Genomic DNA, 19104 nt, shown 5'->3' on the forward strand with positions numbered 1-19104 from the left:
ACAGCACATGCTGTAACAACAAAAGCGAGGTTTGTTACAGCCATGGGAATTCTTTCCAGCGAAACCACAGAGAGGTAGGCGGGACAGGATCTCAGGGACCAGCTGAGGCATCACCAAGCAGGGGCAGGTTCACAAACATCCAGACAAAGCTGTAGCAGGTGACTGCCAAACCCTTCCTTTTAGGGGTTAGGGCACTCAAGCGAAGGGGAGTCTGTGACCTCCCAGAGTACAGAGCTCAGACTTAGGAAACATCCCTCATATCTAGCAACTCTTTTTGCCGGAATCCAAACTACAACTTGTCCTACAATTGTCCCACAGAGATTACAAAACATCAACAGTTTGCTCCTCTCAAACATTTACATACTTGAATATTGTTTAAAAAAAAAATATTTGCCTGAACAAATTATTTCCTTCAAAGTTCTTCCCAACTCACACCTTCCAAATTTCTTAAGAACTGTATTACTGTCCTATAACAAATGCTTCCCCTCACCTGTTTATTTTAAAATGCAGGGCCCAAAATGGGACTGGTGGGACCTAAAGGGAAGTAATATTACAAATTACTGCAAAGCAATTTTCTTTTGATCTCTTTCAGATGCCATTAGCTCATTTAACTCATAGTACACTATAAGCTCTATAATATTTGTCTTCTAATACCACTTACTCCCTGCTATGTACTTCTACATTTTGTGCTTCTAAACAGTAACAGTCCATATCTTATCTCTTAAATTTTACTTCAGTAATTTCGGCAATGTCCTCTAGTTTATCAAGGTCATTTTGAAACAGTGTCCTATATAGCAAAGTGCTGACAGTTGGAATACAAACCAAATCTTACCCCTCCACCCACCACCAAATTGTTTCTACCCAGAGTTCACATAAGAGATGGCTCTGAATGTTTATAAAGACTGCAGATCTAAGTCAAAACCATTTGATTCATGGAAAACTCCCATCAGATGAATGGGCTTTTAATTAGACAAAAATCTAGTGTGTGGGGGGGGGAAATCATCAACACCTACATAAAAAAGCAGGCAGACCCCTGTTTTTATTTTACTTTCAATAAAAACCCAAGATGGAGTACTGAAATGAATTCATCTGACTAAAGCACAATATTAAACAATAGCAGAAGCCCTGGTAACACTACGTACTGCTTGTAATATACAGACAGGTGAAAAGATAAACCATCTAACAAGATAAGAGATATCTTTACCTCACATTTCAGAGATAACTAATCTATACCCTGCATCAGTTTCCTACAGGCCCCGTTTTTTCTTACGACTTTGTATGTCCCTGTATTTTTGTGCACATTAAAAAGCACTGGAAGGATGAAAAAGCAATGTTCCCTAAAATGTGTCAAGAGATGTACAATATCACCACAACAAAGAGAGCCCAAGAAAGCACACCTCATGCACTTTATTTACATAAACCCTTGACACCTAAGACAGTAGTTCTTCCTTCGCCTGTAATCTCTACACAGTTACTAGGTTATTCTAGTTGCCCTACTTGCAGCTCTGACCAATAGAAGCTTTTTAAGTTTCTTCATAGCTAAGTGTGCTCGTGAGGTTTACAACTGTATTTCTACTGAAAGAATCAAGAACACTTCAACTGTGTCCATCCTCTCCCTCCACTCCTAAATCTTTAAGTAATACAAATTCATAGCAAATCAGGAAGGAAAAAAAAAAAAATCTGAGGAATCTCAAATTAGCCAAGAGTCTGGTGATTAAGGCCCTCCTTCAGAAGCTAGAAAAATCTGAGCCTGATTTAATAATGCAAGATGATCTGTTTGCTTTGGCTTTCCATGCTTCACCTAAGCATCCGCAACAGCCACTGTCAGAGACATCAGCAAACTTAATCCTTTAGCCTGACTCAGAATTGATTTTGTTCTGTTCTTAAAAAAAAAAAAAATATACATCTTCTAAACCAAAACCTGTTTCAAAAGGATGCCACAGACTCTGCTAAATTATGTGCAAAATCCGTCCCAGTTGAAATGCTATGGGAATGCTTATTGCACTATCTTTTCAGGAAAAAAAGATGAAGGAATACCTAGTTTGCAGATGCAAAGACTGAAACACAAATGGAAAGCAAGCTGCTCAACACCCTCAACACTCAGCTCCACTGAAGTTTCACCTTAAAAATTAAGCATATCAAGTACCTACAGAGGATGTTATGTGCCTCTAGAACTGGAGAATAACAGAGCAGCACACTTTAGGTCCTGTATTTTGAAACCAGGCAGTTATGTCCCACTTGCATGCAACCTCTTCCATGGGACCAGCCGTGAACTAGTGAAGATAATGGGAGCACAGATGCTGAGCACAACAGAAATCAGTAGCAGGGGGAAAGGCAAAAACAAACCACAAGAATCATTCTGACACCCCAATTATTTTCATATTTTAAGAAGCAGCTTTTTTTTAATAATGCAGACCTCAAATTTTATGCAGTTACATACATTCATTTTCATGATTTATACAATTATTGCGTAAGACTTGTGGTCGTTTACATCTTCCAATACAAGTGACATTAGGTACCACAATTTTTTATTTAATTCCAGTTACACTTTATGTCAATTACACAAATGTGAAACAAGAACAAGACTAAGACTATTCCCTTCAGAAAGCTTTCTTCACATTTGTCCAGATGCAAGATTGCATAATGGAGACATTTGTGATGTTTATGATAATACCATACCAATTTGCTTTGGTAGATTGTAGTGGAATGTAATGGGGAAACAGAAAAAAAACCACCAACCAACCAAACTCAAACAACCTTAAGAGAAACTGAAAAAGAAATTGAACTTGCAGGCTGATAAGAACCGACCACTTCCATTTTTGGCAAGGCAAAAGCTACTTCAAGTATTCAGAAAAGTGGAAAACAAAATTTTTTTTTTTTTCAGTAAAAAGGTAAAATAGACTATTTAACTTCTGTCAATAAGTGCCAATAAATTGGTGGCAGTGATTACATCATGCTAGAAGGAGCAGAAACCATCCTTACAAAGCCATACTGAAAAAACCAAACTCAAATCTAGAAAGACTGTGTGCTGATGCCTTTGTCTACTTGCCATGATGTGTGTTCTAAGTTCATGGCTGAAAATAAGTACAGTAATGCCACTGAAACCAGAGCAAGTGAGTTATTGGGTGGATTATTCTGGAACAGAGACAAGAGACTGAACACAGACGAGAACATGGCTTAAGAGGCAAGATTACAAAAGTAAAGAAAGATTGCAGGAGTAGCTCAGAGCTCAGTTCAGATTTGTTCTACACAGATGCAAGCTACAACACATATTTTGTTCCACAGCACAAGGAAAATATAAGCAGAAGGCAAAGAAACAGACAAGAATCAGTACGCAACTTCTGACCAGCGAGATGACAAGGCAGAAATATGCTTTTGAGCTCAAATGCACCATCATCCCAAATATTTTCCTCTCCTTTATGCAGGAAAGAGAGAAAAGACGAATGATGAAAAAAGAGGGGTGAAAGTATACAGGATGACTGTTTGGTACTTTTGAAAAATGCTTTCTTATCTAAAAAGGATCAAATGACATATAAATAGTAGCAGTGTTTTATGCCCAATTACCTTCCCCAAGCCTTTGTCAATGCAGAGATGATCACAATAATGTCTATTGTGGTGACAAGTGTCTCAATGACAAGGCAGCAGCCCAAAGGGCAGTTTCATTTTTACACACAAAAATAGTAGCTGGGATTGATTCTATTCTTCATAGTGATTTACTAGTTACGTGACAAAGATTCAAACAAAACCACCTTTTTTTAGAGGAATACTAAGGGATAATGAAAAGCATGTGAACATGGCTTACTGTTAATTCTCTGCTTTATATTTGTTGACAAAGTTATTTACCCAAAAAGTACTACCCAGGTGAAAGTTAGTGGTATACAGCATGTGGTCATTAAGCCATAAAAGAATGTGATCTTGCAATACTGGTTGAGCACTTTCAATTCCCACAGACTCGAATGAAAATTTGAACTGCTAAGCTCTTTGATTATCCCATTCAACCTTTCTTTCTCCCCCCCTTTAAGTGGGAGGCTCGCAGTGATCACAGTGCTACATTCCGGCCAAAGTTCATTCCCCGCAGCTTTTTCATGGAATATGATACAGTGTAGAACAGGACTTGGAAGAAAGTAAAAGGAGGAGGTTCACTAAAAAGCAACGTGAGAATATTTACTCCAAAGGAGAGCTCAATTTTACCACACTGAAAACCACAAGTGCAATTGCTCCATTCAAAGTTATAACTCCTTCCAAAGTTACCAGCATGATGCAACCAGCACAAACCTTAGATCAAAAACAAAGAAAAAGAGAGGGTGTGGGAAGTAGGCAGTCCCTGTTACTAAGTTGAAATTGATTGTGTTCTGATGTGATTAGCTCCTGACAATTTGGTAAGATATGCTGGTGTCACACTGCAATAAAAATAGTGTTTCAACTCTCACTACAAAAAGATTAAGGACTTTTTTCTGGTCCTGCCTAATCCATTCATGAATTGCAGGGCACAGCCCTTGCCACACTCGCCTACCAGAAAAGGCAGTTCCTTTTTCTCATGCTGAAAAAAGTAGCAGGCTTAGTGGTTACAAAGTTCATGTTTTAAAGTGCACTACCATTTTAAACACACTTTCCCTTCTTAAAAAAAGAAAATTAAACATTCTGGTATCAACAGTTTATAAAAATAACAGCTGCAATATTCCTCTAAAAGTGAAACTTAAAATCAAGTCAAATTGGCAAGATTCAAATCTTTTTCAAAAAAAAAAAAGATATGAACCAAAAATAAAAAACCTCTTTCTGCAGAAAATTGCCAAGCAAAACCTCACATACTGTCCTACAAGCCTCTCTCCTAACAGCACCTCACAGAAAATCCATTCTGTTTCTTCCAGCTGACAACCTCAAGAAAACAGAGGTCTAAGTAAGTCAGTCCTTCCCACCAGTCACCTACATAACTGCAGGTGTGGATGCTGGTGCAGTTTTTCCATCAACTCTTCCTCTGTAGGTTCTTCCAAAACATCTCTACAAAGAAAAAGCATGAGTTGTTAGGAGCAGCAAAGGGAACTTCTCAGCATTTGTTTTTGCAATGCGCATACCGAGATGTAACGTGTGCTTGTTTCAAAAACGAAACAAGGAATTAAAGTTACAATAAGTTGATGCTCCCTAAAGATGCATCTACTTGCAAGTGATCCATCCTTTACAGATGTGTCATGGAAACCAGCAGCTGTTTTCCCATAAGAAGCAGGGAAGCAATTTCCTGCACACAGTACAATACAACTGAAGGTCAGTAGATTTGTTTTCCTGAAAAAACTCCCAAATGAGAACATGTTCCCAATGCTACTATTGGATATCCAATGTGCACCAGAAGTTCCACTTGTGCATGATCATCAAATATCAACTCACCACCCACAATTTCATAATAAGCCAAGAACGTGCATCACTTTCCTCATCTTCCCTTTTCTTCTCCCTCTCAGCACAGCCCCCCCCGCCATCCCCAACACTTCTTCTCCCATCATGCTGTGGGCAGAAAGCATATAAAGGTTAGGCTATCGAGTCAGCTTAAAGCAGGCCTAATTAAAACACGTGCTGACTTTTTCCAAACTAACAGATGAAACAGTTTGCTTCAGAGGGAGGAAATAGAAGACAAGCCTTTTAACCTCTTGCAGCCAGCACACGTTCTTTAAAACAGATGAACATAAAAAACTAGATCTATTATCAAGACCAGTTCAACTCACCTGAACATTAGTTCAACTGTCCTCTGGTATTCAATATCTGAAAGAGGCTCTCGATGACAGCGCCGGTCCCACTTGTGAATGAAGTTCTGAAAAGTAAAAGGACCAGGAAAAAAACTAAACACTACTTCTGGTGACATCAGAGGAGAGGTTATATCAGGTCAGTATGTTTGTGCGCAAGGTTTGGGACAGGGGTGAGGTTTGTTTTTAACACAGAGTGTCAGAGCAGTGATTTATTTAGGTATCAGCATATTTATTGGCTGCAGGTCACTACTTTATTCCAGCCTGTTGTTCAGGAATGAAATAGCTTTCTCATCACACACTGAAAGAACAGTAGAGCAGAAGAGGACCCTGCTGCCTTCTACTCTTAGCAAGGACTGCCTCCCCAAGATAATTGTGTGAACTACCCACAAGAGTTCACTTGCTTTGAATTTCTTCCTCTTTAAAAATCTAGCAATATATAAACATACTCCTACTCCAGGCATCGCAGCTTAAACTCAGTTTCTGGTTTTGTCATGTTCCCGTATCCATTTTGAATTCCTCTGACAAATCAATACCTAGGGAGCAGACCGACAGCTCAGGCACAACAACAAAAAAAAAAAAAAAGGGGGGGGGGGCAGAAATAATGACATCCTGCTCTCCTGCTACAGAATGTTACATCTTGGCTCTTACAGCAAACTTTGGCCACAGCCCTGTGGAAGTAAGCAGGTAGAAGGCTTCATAGGATTAGCCTCCAGCTAGAACAGGAAGTTTTTTCTGAAACGCTCATGGGCAAGACTGAGGCTCAGCATGAGACTCATACCTAAATTTCTATCTAAAAGTTTGCCATTCTGCCTAAAGTACTAAGTTTTGGTTCTCAATGCAGTCAACAACAACAACAAGAGCACCTCCAAAAGAAGTTTTCATAGGCTTTAAGATGGGGTGAAGTGCCCTCTACAGGTACTCAATTTCTTTCATTCCTTATAAGAAAAGTCTACAATGATTAGCCTGGAGCAGATGGCTGTGATTAACATTCCCTTCACCATCAAAAATTCAAAAGGTATTTGGATTTGCAGAGAAGTACACATACATGAGAAACCAGCGGAACTATACGTTCCTCGTGGCAGTGCTTAGGTACCTACATTTCCACAGCTTCTTTAAAAAACCTCTAGAGAATGATCTCTTCAGAGTAAGTAATCTGTTCCACTCTTCTAGTGCAGAACTGAATAAGGGTAGCAATTCAAATTGGGGTGGGAAGAAACGCAGGACAACCAAATAAAATAAAAAAGTAAAATTTAAAGCGCTAACTTCATCTGCTGACAAACTGAAACGCAAAAAGCCTGCAGCTTGAATAACTAATGCTGAAGTTAATGTACAAGAGACAAGCAGTTTTATAATACATAAAATATTTTTCATCTTTATAGAAAGTGAGCTATAATGACAAATGTACACACCCAATGAAATGCAACCAGATTTGTGACAAAGTTGCAAATAAAACATACAATTATTTAGGAAAAAGAAAATGGTTCCTCAACATCTTGGGGGAAGGGCAGCAAGGAGAAAGATTAAGTACGCACATGCATAAAACAGCCATACTTTTCCCAAAAAGTCGTTTGGGTTCTTTTCATTTCCCACACAAATTAGAACCTCTCCTCAGGATCTAATACCAAATAAACACACTTCCTTACCTCTAGAAGTAAAGCTACGAAGAGATTAACCCAGATGACAGAGGAGATCAACCACCAGGCTACAAAATAGATCTTTGCCCACCTGCAGATCAGATTAACAGACAGTAAGTAAAGTAGGCAGTAAATAATCTCAGCCTGAAAGTGACCAGAGAGAGCCATGAAATCACATTTTTCCTTGAAATATAACACTTCTACTTTCTTAATGTAAAAGGACATCTGGAACAACAACAAAAAAAGTTTAGCCTTTCATGAAGTTAGGCAAACAGACTCACTCCCCCCACTTAACATACCTAACTTTACTCTGAAGGGACAGAAAAGCAGCCTAGTAGAAGTTGTACTGGATCACAGCAAAAGGTCCATCTAGGCTAGTATCCTCTGAGCAGTCAAAAGCAGAAGCAGAGGAAAGAGTGCAAAAACATGGCAAAATACCTATGATGCTACACTCTAAATGCTCTCCCAATCTCCAACCATTTGCAGTTCAGAGATTTCTTGAGCTAGCTTCCATTCATTGCAAATCCCAATGGATTTCTCTTTCACGACTTGTCCAGTCTTCACCAGACCACATTCAACATTTATCACACACAACAGCCTACAGAAGAGCATTCCACAACTTAACTACATGCTGGGTTCACCAGCCAAGGATCACTAGAATAGCTCAACCCAGAGGCCATCCAGTTCATTCAAACATTCCCATAAAGTAATTAAATACAAATGAAAGATATGTCCAAGGTTTTAAGTTCACCCACAGGGAAAATACAGAAGCAGCCCAAAATTAATTACAGTGATTCACTAATCTCTCACTTCTGTGAGATTGGCTCTGCAGCGAAAGCCAGCCACCCACCCAACACATGTTGCAAGGCTGTTTATAATCCACTTAAGTCATTCACTCTTTTTTGGAACAAGATGACTGCCAAGCCAGTTTCTAGTCCCCTCTAAATGTGACCACGGATTTCGTGGCATCCATCAAGTACTAGACCAACCATCAAGTTACACAAATTAAAGAACAACCATGAAGTATTAAGTCTATTTCCTATATAGGTAAGCAGCACCCCTCTTCCCAGATGGTAGGAACTGTGCTATGTGTATAAAGTCTACTCAGTTACCTTACAAAATAGATTTATATGGGACTTTTCCCAGTATTATTACTGCTACTTACGGACTTGAATATCTTGAAAATGCTTCCAAAAAGACTTGCCAGTTGTTCACCACCATCACATCCCAGAGGGTCACCACTGCTGCCTAAATAACATGAGTAAACCAGAGGTTGAGCAGCTATATCACACACTTAAGCCTCAGAAAATGAGGGGAAGAGACAAGCGGAGAGGGAAAGACGGACGGATTCCATCAATGATCAGACTCACAGCAAAGTCATCAAAGTTGTTTGGCCAATATTCCAACTGTTCATAGGTCCCACACTGCAGAGTGCCATTATCATATGTTGTATTGACAGCACTGTAAGAGAATTACAGGCTGATGTGAGCATAGCTTTCTACATACAATACCTTAAAAACAAGACTCTTTGAGTGCCTTCTAGAAAGCTAAGTACCTCATATGGGCAGAAAACAATGGAAGTAGTTAAAAGAAGTATTTAAGCTACAGCAAGATAAAGTTTCAAGCTACAGATAACTGTTCCTGCAATTTCAATACAGCAAGCAGAAACAGAAGGAGTAACAGACAGAAAAAGTCTGTGTGATTTAACATTAAAAGAAGGGTGGCTCCAAGAATAAAAAGAAAAAAAAAAACACTCAACCACAAACAACTCAGAGGTACTGAGCTGCAGATGCTTTTGAAAAACAGATTCTGAGTAGTGATGTTTAGAATGTTACCTGGTATTTCCCAAGGGAACAACAGCACCTTTAAATAGCATTATGCCAGTTATAGCAAATGTATAGAAAACCACCTGGAAGGAATATAAGCAAGCATTAGTTTGGAATATTTCTGTCACTAAACAAGAAAACAATGCAATTAACATGGAATTCCTATTACTACCACAGTTAAATTAATTTGGTCAAGAACAATGCCTGAAGCTATTAAAGTGAAAATACTTCTCAATGTCTGTATTACTTAACTGTTTGCTCTTACTTTTTAATATCCTAGTTAACTTTCAGTTGTTAAACTGCATTAAATCATCTTACTTTATGATCTGTTTTACTTTTTGGTGTCTCAGAATGCTGCTATTTAACTATTAACATTGCCGAGGAGCGGCTGAGGGACCTGGGACTGTTTAGCTTAGAGAAGAGGAGGCTGACAGGTGACCTTATCGCTCTCTACAACTACCTGAAAGGAGGTTGTAGTGAAGTGGGTGTTGGTCTCTTCTCCCATGTAGTTAGCGATAGGACGAGAGGAAATGGGCTCAAGCTGCGTCAGGGGAGGTTTAGATTGGATATTAGGAAAAATTTCTTCACGGAAAGGGTAGTCAAGCATTGGAAGAGGCTGCCCAGAGAGGTGGTGGAGTCCCCATCCCTGGAAGTGTTCAAAAAACAGGTAGATGTGGCACTTCGGGACATGGTTTAGTCTAGTCTACCCTTGATTGGTTTAGTGTGGACTTGGTAGTGTAGGTTAATGGTTGGACTGGATGATCTTAAAGGTCTTTTCCAACCTAAACAATTCTATGATTCTATGAATAGCAACTTAAAAATGAAAAACAATACCTGTATTTACAAGGAAAATATAAATATCTGGGGACCTTTCTGTTAGATGCAGTGAAAATGAGCTTTTACTAAACCTCACTGAAGGACAAAAACAAGTCATTATTTCATATTACATCAGCAACTTCTTTAAAAATGTTGTATTAGCCTAAAAATAAAGGTTTCAATAACACAAAGGATTTTGGAACTTCTGTCTTTTACTTGTTAGAAACGCAAACCTCTTTTAAAGAGATACCTTTCACAGTCTTCAGCAGGTGCCTAGGTGATTTTACCACTTTTACCCTAAAAAGATTGTTCTAGAAATAACCTACAACTTCACTCCTCTGCGTAAAGAGCCATTTGTCCTAGGATGGCTTGAAACAAGCTGAATATTCAAATGAAAAAGTCACTAGTCATATTTCTGTATTATGCTAGAAAACAGACCCAAGAGAGATGTCTGGAAAGAGTAGAAGAGAGACTGCTCTGACCTATAAACCACAGCACTTCGAACACTACCGGAATAAGCTGAAGTTGACATTCCACAGCCTGCCAGAAGATGGAGTATCTGGCTTAGCAATAATAAAGTTAATTTTATTCTTACACCCAAAACATGTACTGCCTGATAAATTAGCTACTCAGTTACATTACTTTATTAACATGTGTTCCAGGCTAACATTAGGAAAGATGTTTTGCATCAACTGGTAATGGAGTCAGACTTCACTACGGTAGAAGCTCAGTAACAGCTTCTATGTAGCCACAAGTAAGAGCAAATTAAATTAATATGGAAGCAGCAAACACCATGGCAGACTTGCCTCATAATTGGTGCAAAACCACAATTCACACTCCTGGCACTAAGGACAATCAGCAGCAGATACTTAAACCACTCCAGGAGCATTATGTCTTACATATATGGGTAGGGACACCACACTGAAACACTAACGCATAATTCCTAAAAATAAAATCAAGCATATTACTACTGGCTCCTGCCACGTTAGCTATATCTTTCTGGAACAAAAAGAGCTGCCAGCAGAACGCTACAGCCCAGGTGCAGCCATGCCAGTAGCAACACAGCTTTGGGGTCCTAGCGGGAAGCACAAAACAGCTCACCCCATAATCGCTCTCTCCCAAGGCTGTGACACAGGGGCTCCATCAGACCCAGCAGCAGCAGTGTCAGTCGCTGCCTCCCGCACCTATCCACAGCACAACCCTGCCGGCCTCTGACAGGGGTGCCAAGCAAACGTGTGCTCCTTTGGCACGGTGTATGTACTTAGCCAGGAACTGGCAAAAATGGCTAGACTGCAGTCAGCCTTTAGACAGCTTATTACACCGAGTAACAAACAGAGTCATGAAAAGTTTTTCATTATACTAAAGCTGCTCCTATTCCTATCACATGCAAGACTGGCATTTAGTCTCCTAAGATGTACTTCCACCTGCAAAGGCTAACTTCCCAGTTCATGCACTCCCAAGGTATTTCTCTGTTTCAAGAGTAGCTTCCAGTGGCAAGTGTGACTTGTACAGCACAACAGTTGTTACCAACTTAGCTTTGCCCAAACCAGTATCTTTATTTCAAATTGCAACATAAACCTTTCCAGACTGCAACTTAAGGCCCTGCCCCTACAGATAAAAGCAGAAATTAGTAATGACAAAACCAGATATTCTGGGTAAATTACATGCTAAGCATATAGACTAGAACAACTTTTTAGACAATAACTAATACACGCAAATCCTTGGTCTCTAAGCATTACCGTAAATTAAGCTATCATTAAAAAAAAACCAAAACCAACCCACCAACAAACCACCAAATATAAAAAAAAAATACCCAGGCGTTTCTTTGCTCTACCAGGAAGACATCATTGCAAGCCAGAAACTCGAGAGTTGGGAAATGGAGGATTTATGTAATGGCCATCACACATTGTGATCCACCCTTTAATCACATGTTTACAGAGTATATGCTCTACACAGACACACCTAGAACAGGATGGCAGAGGCTTTTAAAAATCATGTCCAAACATGCCATCTCAAGACCTTCTCAACTAAAACAATTTTCAAGTTGTTTTGCTATTTAATTTAACATAATCAAGCCAGGGTAAGGAAAACTAGGCTACTTTTAGCATCAGATGAATTTTTATTCAATAGTAGAGTATCCAGCCTGAGGCAAGCACTCTGAGGAAGTTTTAAATAATCTTCTAAAGACACTCTGAAAGGAAACTGATAATGAGGTACTATCACTGTGGGCAGCCCGTAACAAACCTGTAGTTTGTTGCAGCTTTGCAAGACATGTCCTGGAGAAGAACTGGCCGATTAAGGTGAAATGTTACTGTTCATGGTGGTTGTCAAAGAACCTGGTTTACTTTGCTGAAGACATACCCTTATTATACTGCTAACTATAAGAAAGGAAATTACAGTCTTGCATCATGACTTACCACAAGGATTCCTGCAAAGGCTCTCAAGTTTTTTACCAGATCCAGCAATGTAGTAACAACCAAAGCCATGAACTAAAACAAAGCAGATTTTTATATGCATGACATTCATTGCCCTTCCAATCCATATCAAATTATTTTTACTAAAAGGACAAAGAATTACCAACCAGGAAAGTGAGCTACATCTAAATGCAGGTCATCTTTTATACAGTGATATTTCCATGAGGGACTTAAGATGAATGAACAATGCTGTAGTCCTTTCCACACACAGACATTATTATGATAAGTTTTAAATATACACAGGCACTGTGACTTAAAGGGCTATATGCCTAATAAGACCAGAAAAGGGGAAGGGGAGGAGGGAAATAATGACAAATGCCCCACAGCTCCAGATTGACTGCTTCATATTTGATCCACATCATTTCTAGCTTAGACTTTCCAAGGACATTATGATCTCCAATTACATCAGGCTGATATTTATGGCTTATTGAACTAAGATGCAAGTCCTGCACCTGACATTAATTTGGGCTTAGCTGTCAAGCAAGTCTAAAGGCAGGATTATAACACAGTCAAACAACTCAAAGTGATTTCAGATTCAGATACAAGTATTTTGGTGAAGATAAAAGTCAAAAGAGGGATTCATTCCAAATAATCCTTTGTATGACCAAAATGACTGGTAGTATCTAGTGAAAACATCTCCTGAGTCCCAGGTTCTTCAAGGATATCATATCCACTCATCTAATTAAGACCAAAGCACTATGCCAAGTTGCACAAGTTTTTCCTGACACATTTGCCCACTTTATAATACCAGCATCAATTGCAGTGACACCAACAAAACTTCCCTGCCACCTCAGAGAAAACCAGCTTGTGAGGTGCTGTGCAATAGTCTGGACAGTTAGAGCTGAGTTATAATCCCACTCAGGTGCAAAAGAATTGCAATCTACTACACATTATTCTAAAAGGCTTTAACAAAATTTATAATTTGACCAACAAAGAAATCAGAAGTGTGGAGGGATAAATAAACACCTTCATATTAGGAATAATCCGCAGGAACCTGAACACAATTAACATGTTCACCAGTCGCACCATATCCCACAGGGATAACAAGCCCATGAACTCAGGTCTCCTAGGAAAGATGGAAGAAAATTAACAAATTGGGGAAACAGCCCGTGACAGAAAGACACAGTTAAATCTACTGGGCTGCACAAATTCCCCACAACTTTCAGTTAACATCCATGGCCTATTAAAAAATTTGGGGAGAAAAAAAAAAAATAGGAGTTTTATTTCCTCATGTAACCACTCTTTACAACCTATGACTGACTAGAACACTGCATCCACTTTTGGAATCCCCAACAGAAGAAAGGAACAGACTGCAGCAAAATCAGCAGCGAGCCAACAAGACAGTCAGGGGCTGATGCACCTGCCCTACAAATAGAAGCTGCAGGACCCGGGCTTGCTCAGCCTGCAGAACCCTGCTTCAGGAGGATTTAGCAATAGCCTAAATACTTACACAGTAGTGCTCAAGAAGACAGAAGCAAGGCTGTTTGGTGGTGCATAGTAGGAGGGCAAGGGACAGTAAGTCTAAGCTGCAACAGTGGAGGTTCACACTAGGAGTACGGAAGAATTGACGAACTTGTCAACCATAAGGGCAGTAAAAAAGAGGCACAAGTTACCCAGAGAGGTTGTGCAGATCTCTGGCATTGGTGGTTTTCAAGTTCCAACCGGAAAAAGCTTTGAGTAACTTGGTCCAGCCTTGCTTTGAGCAGGAGGCTGGACTACAGACCTCCTGAGGTCCCTTCCAGCCTGAATTATCCTATATAAAATTCTATAAACTGTAAAAGGAAGTACATTAATTTACTCAGCAGGTATCTCAGCTACAGTAAACTAATAACTGATGAAGGAAGCGATCCATTTAGCCTGGGCTCTTAAATATGCATATAGTGCTCTTTAAAGCACGTTTGCACTAAAACACCCAAGTAAGCAGCCTTCCTTCTGCTGCAGTAGTATATACTACTATAGCAAGATACTTCAGGAACTTGCACAAAGTGCATTAATCCTTCAGGGTGTGCTTGGCTGAAGTTACACTTCAAAGAGAGCACTAAGCTAACAGACTGCCTTGCCAACCTTCTTCCTTATACACGTATTCCACAGGTGATACACATACACTTCAAATATCAGCCTGAGTTTTAGTTGACTTTTACATCAGCATGCTGGCTGCTGCTTTGTTGGGAAAAGGGGGGGAAGGGTAAGGGGAAGGGAGGAGAAGATGTTAATGAAAAAACTCCTCGGTAACATCGATGTTAAATCATGATTTGCATCACCAATATATTGAACTCTAATAATAAAATAAATCATTTAAGACAACACTACATAGAACACATATTCTAGAATAATAGTCACATCTTCGTCCTGTCCTGAAGATGTTACATCTACAGATGAACCAAATCGCCAGCAGCACACACCACAAGCAACGTCAGGATTCAGAACAACTCATCTGGGTTATAATTGGTCTGTAGTGACTGACACAAAGATCTAACACCTATTACTGGTGCTTCAAGATACTACTGTAGTGCAAACAATCGTCTACATTCAAGAATCAAGGGGCAAAAAAATCAAACCCAAATACAACCCATTGTAAGTTAGATCAACAGTTAATGCCATTGGATTGTTAGCAGTTAATATCCTTATGGAAACTATCACTTTTGCATGATAGGACTGCAAGAAGTGTTAAAAAATAAACCCATTTCAAGCTGTAACATCTCCCAGGTCTCTTTACAGATACTAGTGTAACTTAAGACAACTTCTTGATTGCAACATAACAAATATCCTGAAAAATTAGGGACAGTCAATGTCTTAAGACTGAGCTTGTATAAAGAAACAAAGTATCAGAATGTGTTCTAAATCACCCCTGGAAGTAAGATTCACGAAATCTTCTAGAAGTCCTTTGCTTTCCTCTTTTGTTGTGGTGGCAGTTTTCAAATTTTAAGAGATGAAACAATGATTTTTATGCTTTTAGTAATGAAAAAAGATCAAGATAGTTATCCAAGAACTGCTTGAACTTAAGAAAAATATCAAAATACAACTGCTTGCTATTCCAGTATAGATACACAGTTTAAGTCCATGAGAATTTTTCTACTAGCACAAAACAAAACTCAGACTTCAATCTACATACAGGGTTGAAGGGGCTTTGCCAGCTGTTTATGAATTCATATAATTGGGCTTATGGACAATCTGATACTGAAACATACTAGGTTAGTAGCTGGTTGTGTATGTTGTACCACATTCCTTCCTGCACCTTCAGTAAGCGTAGGTCTGCTGAAATACTATTTTACATCAGATTACAAGTAATAAAAATGCATCCTTCTCAGAACAGCTAAACAGGACTCTAAATTCTATGAAAAAAATGAATAATTTTCTTTCACCTATCTGTACTGCCTGGCCTCAAGTGACTACAAGGGTAAGAAATTCTACTAAGTTTGCTAAATTATGGACTGGGCTGACAGCATAATGACGTAAGGGTGTATGAACATGTGCGTACATACCCCTGACCCACCCCAGACACTGAGCAAAGTGCAACAGTTCAGAGAGATTACGTACCAACCAGGGTGAGGAAATCCGTACACAGAAAACGTTGCAATCTCCAAAACCTTTAGTTAGGGAAGGAAAAAAAAAAAAAAAGCCAAAGCCTTACTTTGTAATTCTGAGTTTCAAAAATTACGTAAGTTTCTTGACAGGAAACATTTTCAAGGGCTTTAAGCTGCTAATTTGACTCACTTTAAAGCTCTGAAACTGCCATATTTGGCTAGGTATTGCCCAAATTATTCCAGCATACACACATAATCCAGTGATGACACATATAAGGATATACAATGAATTACATTAACCATGAATTTGGCCTCATTTGCCATATGGGTTTCAGGCTTTTATCAAATAATGATAAGAACCTTCTGCCGCTTTTTTTTTTTTTTTAATTCAAAAAGCAAAGTGATTTTTAGCTATGTAATTTATGTAATTACTCCAAGAGCCAAATGTTTCCAAATAATATTAAAAAGGCTGCTTATGAGAAACTTCACCTTTTCCATCAATTTAAAAAAGCCTACCTCCAGAAAGGAGATCCTAAGAGAAACATTGGCCACCAAAATGTTCAAGCCACTGAAAACACCACACTGGCTCATGCTATTTAACTCAACATATTAGTGCTGAATAAAAAGCAATTCCACTAGCTTTTGCAGTTCCTAATCATCTTAGTCCACAAATCCAGGAATATAGAAGTTAACAAAAAGCTTACCAGCAAAATTACAGTCAGAAGTCCATCAAATCTATTGCTTGGGTATGACAAGTATCTTTTCAAGCCCATTGCTAAGATTTTCAGCAACATTTCCAGCAGATAGTATAGGATGAAGAAGCAGTTGATAGCCTTCACCCCCAAAAATAAAAATAATTATTAGAATGATTGACACCTTGGGGAACAGCAATAACTGTAGGAATACTGTTGCATCTTACCCCCAGGAAGAAGTCATCTCTTTCAGATGGCTGCTTATCTGCATCCATCACCAAAACCACCTTAAACAACAAGAAATATTTTATGAATCCACTGCTTTACTGCTGCATAAAGCAGATTTTTAAGCAAAGAACAAAACACAGTCTTTCATGCTTTGCACAGACCTTTTCAAGCAGCTCAGAATTTATTTTTTAACTGAAGTTACTGCCTCCTAAGATTTTGCATGACTAAAGCATGCCAAAAATGAACATCTGCTACAAAAAGTGGTTATCAGAACAGACACTAAAGAACAAAACCAGAACTGAAGCTTGTAGCAGAGGCGGGGGAGGAAACGACACATGGGGACAGGGACCCAACAAAAAACAAAACCAAAAACCAAACCAAAAACCTTTTACTTACACAGATAGATATAATGTTTGCAAGGGCTACAACATTCCCCAAGTAGCCAAAGTAGGGATGGCCAAAGGCAATCTGTATTTTCTGCAGAAAATGGGATTGGTACTCTGGACTGGGAGGATGCTGAAAAGAACACCAAGGATTTGCTGAGACACAAAGCATAGGCATTTTAATAATGATGCAGGAAAAACACACCCAGTCTCAGATTTGAGAGACAGAGATTTTCAAACTAAAACTTCAAGGCTGCATGCTAATTTTGACATTTCAGTAGGTGGGTGTTTTCAAGCTCTGGCTTTTAGCAGCAAGAGATCATTTCTGATTAGCAAATGGGTTGACTATTATGGCACAACACAAGATAATGGCAAAGAAGGGAGATAATCCAACCTCTCTCCAATGCCCCAAGCAGGTAAACTAAACACCAAGCTACTAATTATATACATTCCTTCCCCATTTCCCAACATTTAATCTCCCTTAAAAGATTCAGAGGTCTTAGTTACACACAAACATAGAAAAAAACATTTCCTAACCCTTGAAAAGTTTGATTTTTCTTTTTCCCTTCTTTCTCCAAGTGGAGAACACTGCTTTCTGCCCATCTTCATCTGAACACTTAAAAAATCCACATTGCATTCTTCATTCAGGGACTGGAGAAAAGACTTTGCCTGAGTATAGTTAAGTGTTACCCTGCAAAGACTAATATATAGTGGAGATGTATTGCTTTAATATACAGCTGTCATGACAAGACATACCACTCGCATTTCATCAAAAACAATTTACTACAGAGGTACTCATTTCTCCACAGCACTTTTCAGAAAGTCTGTGCTATAAGTCTAACTCCTATTCCTTGTAATGAATCTTCCTATTAAACAGAATACACACACAAAGCCCTCATCTATTTTTGTCTGGCCAAGCTGCTTAAAAATGCTAACAAAATAAACAACCGTGCATTTTGTGTATCTAACACTACCTGGCAATCCCAAACTGATGCTGTAAAAGCCCACGAAGCAATGCCATTTGTGACTATAAGAGCAATCCACGAACAACTTAAAAATCAATGACACTTGATCATGCCTCACATTCAACAAGTTGTGAAGTTTGTTTATAAGCTTTATAGCAGAATGCTATGGCTTACTTTTATGCAAGACCACACTCAACTTATGACACTTTATAAATGATTGTCAGATACATACTTGCTTAATGGCATCTTTGTCTAGTTCTTCAAAGAGCTTCTGAAACTGGGCAGCTGACAGCTGGTCACAGGAGCACATTTTGAGTGACTTCACATGAAAGAGAAACATTCAGATCAACACCTGCAATAGGTGAGTCTTCAAACAGTGCCAACACCGTCCGACTACCTTAAAAGTCTAGGAATAGAGATGCAATACAACCTACGCCAAGGTCTTGACCTTATGAGTGAGCTTCAGTATTGCTTTGCTTTAACACAAAACCGCCACATGACTGTGGGATTTGCCTCACCTTTTCTATTTCCCCTCTCTGGGATCACATGCTGCTTAGAAGGAATATGTTCTTTTGACATATTTGAATTTTTAGTCTCATCTAATTTTGCCATTATTATGTTATGACCCAAGGAGTGAAAATACTATGTCAGTACCACTGTTTTGCAGAAGTTACCACCTGGAAGGATGGAATTATTTTACAAATTGTAACACAGTGAAGACACTTCCATAGCATGCTAAACACTAACTGCAACTGTAGCACACATAGCAACAAAAGAAATGGAAAAAGCCCACCAGCAACAAGAAATAAAACTAAAACTTGGATTTGCGT

At 39.0% G+C, this 19104-nt stretch overlaps 1 protein-coding gene across 1 annotated transcript in view; it reads right to left on the bottom strand.

Annotated features, from left to right (window-relative positions):
* Positions 1–2401: 2401 nt before the first annotated feature.
* Positions 2402–19104, bottom strand: part of LOC104028518 (glutamine-dependent NAD(+) synthetase) — a 57881-nt gene continuing 41178 nt past the window's right edge. Inside the window, exons 13-25 of the mRNA XM_009482062.2 lie at positions 18507–18593; positions 17323–17442; positions 16926–16985; positions 16711–16839; positions 16020–16069; positions 13449–13548; positions 12426–12497; positions 9202–9275; positions 8737–8827; positions 8532–8614; positions 7376–7457; positions 5712–5797; positions 2402–4998 (exon numbers count right to left, since the gene is read on the bottom strand). Of these exons, the coding sequence (XP_009480337.2) occupies positions 4920–4998; positions 5712–5797; positions 7376–7457; positions 8532–8614; positions 8737–8827; positions 9202–9275; positions 12426–12497; positions 13449–13548; positions 16020–16069; positions 16711–16839; positions 16926–16985; positions 17323–17442; positions 18507–18593 (1113 nt within the window). The 3' untranslated portion in view covers positions 2402–4919. The remainder of the gene's footprint in view (positions 4999–5711; positions 5798–7375; positions 7458–8531; positions 8615–8736; positions 8828–9201; positions 9276–12425; positions 12498–13448; positions 13549–16019; positions 16070–16710; positions 16840–16925; positions 16986–17322; positions 17443–18506; positions 18594–19104) is intronic.

Source organism: Pelecanus crispus, chromosome 6 (genome assembly GCF_030463565.1).
Source record: "Pelecanus crispus isolate bPelCri1 chromosome 6, bPelCri1.pri, whole genome shotgun sequence".
Taxonomy (NCBI): Eukaryota; Metazoa; Chordata; class Aves; order Pelecaniformes; family Pelecanidae; genus Pelecanus; species Pelecanus crispus.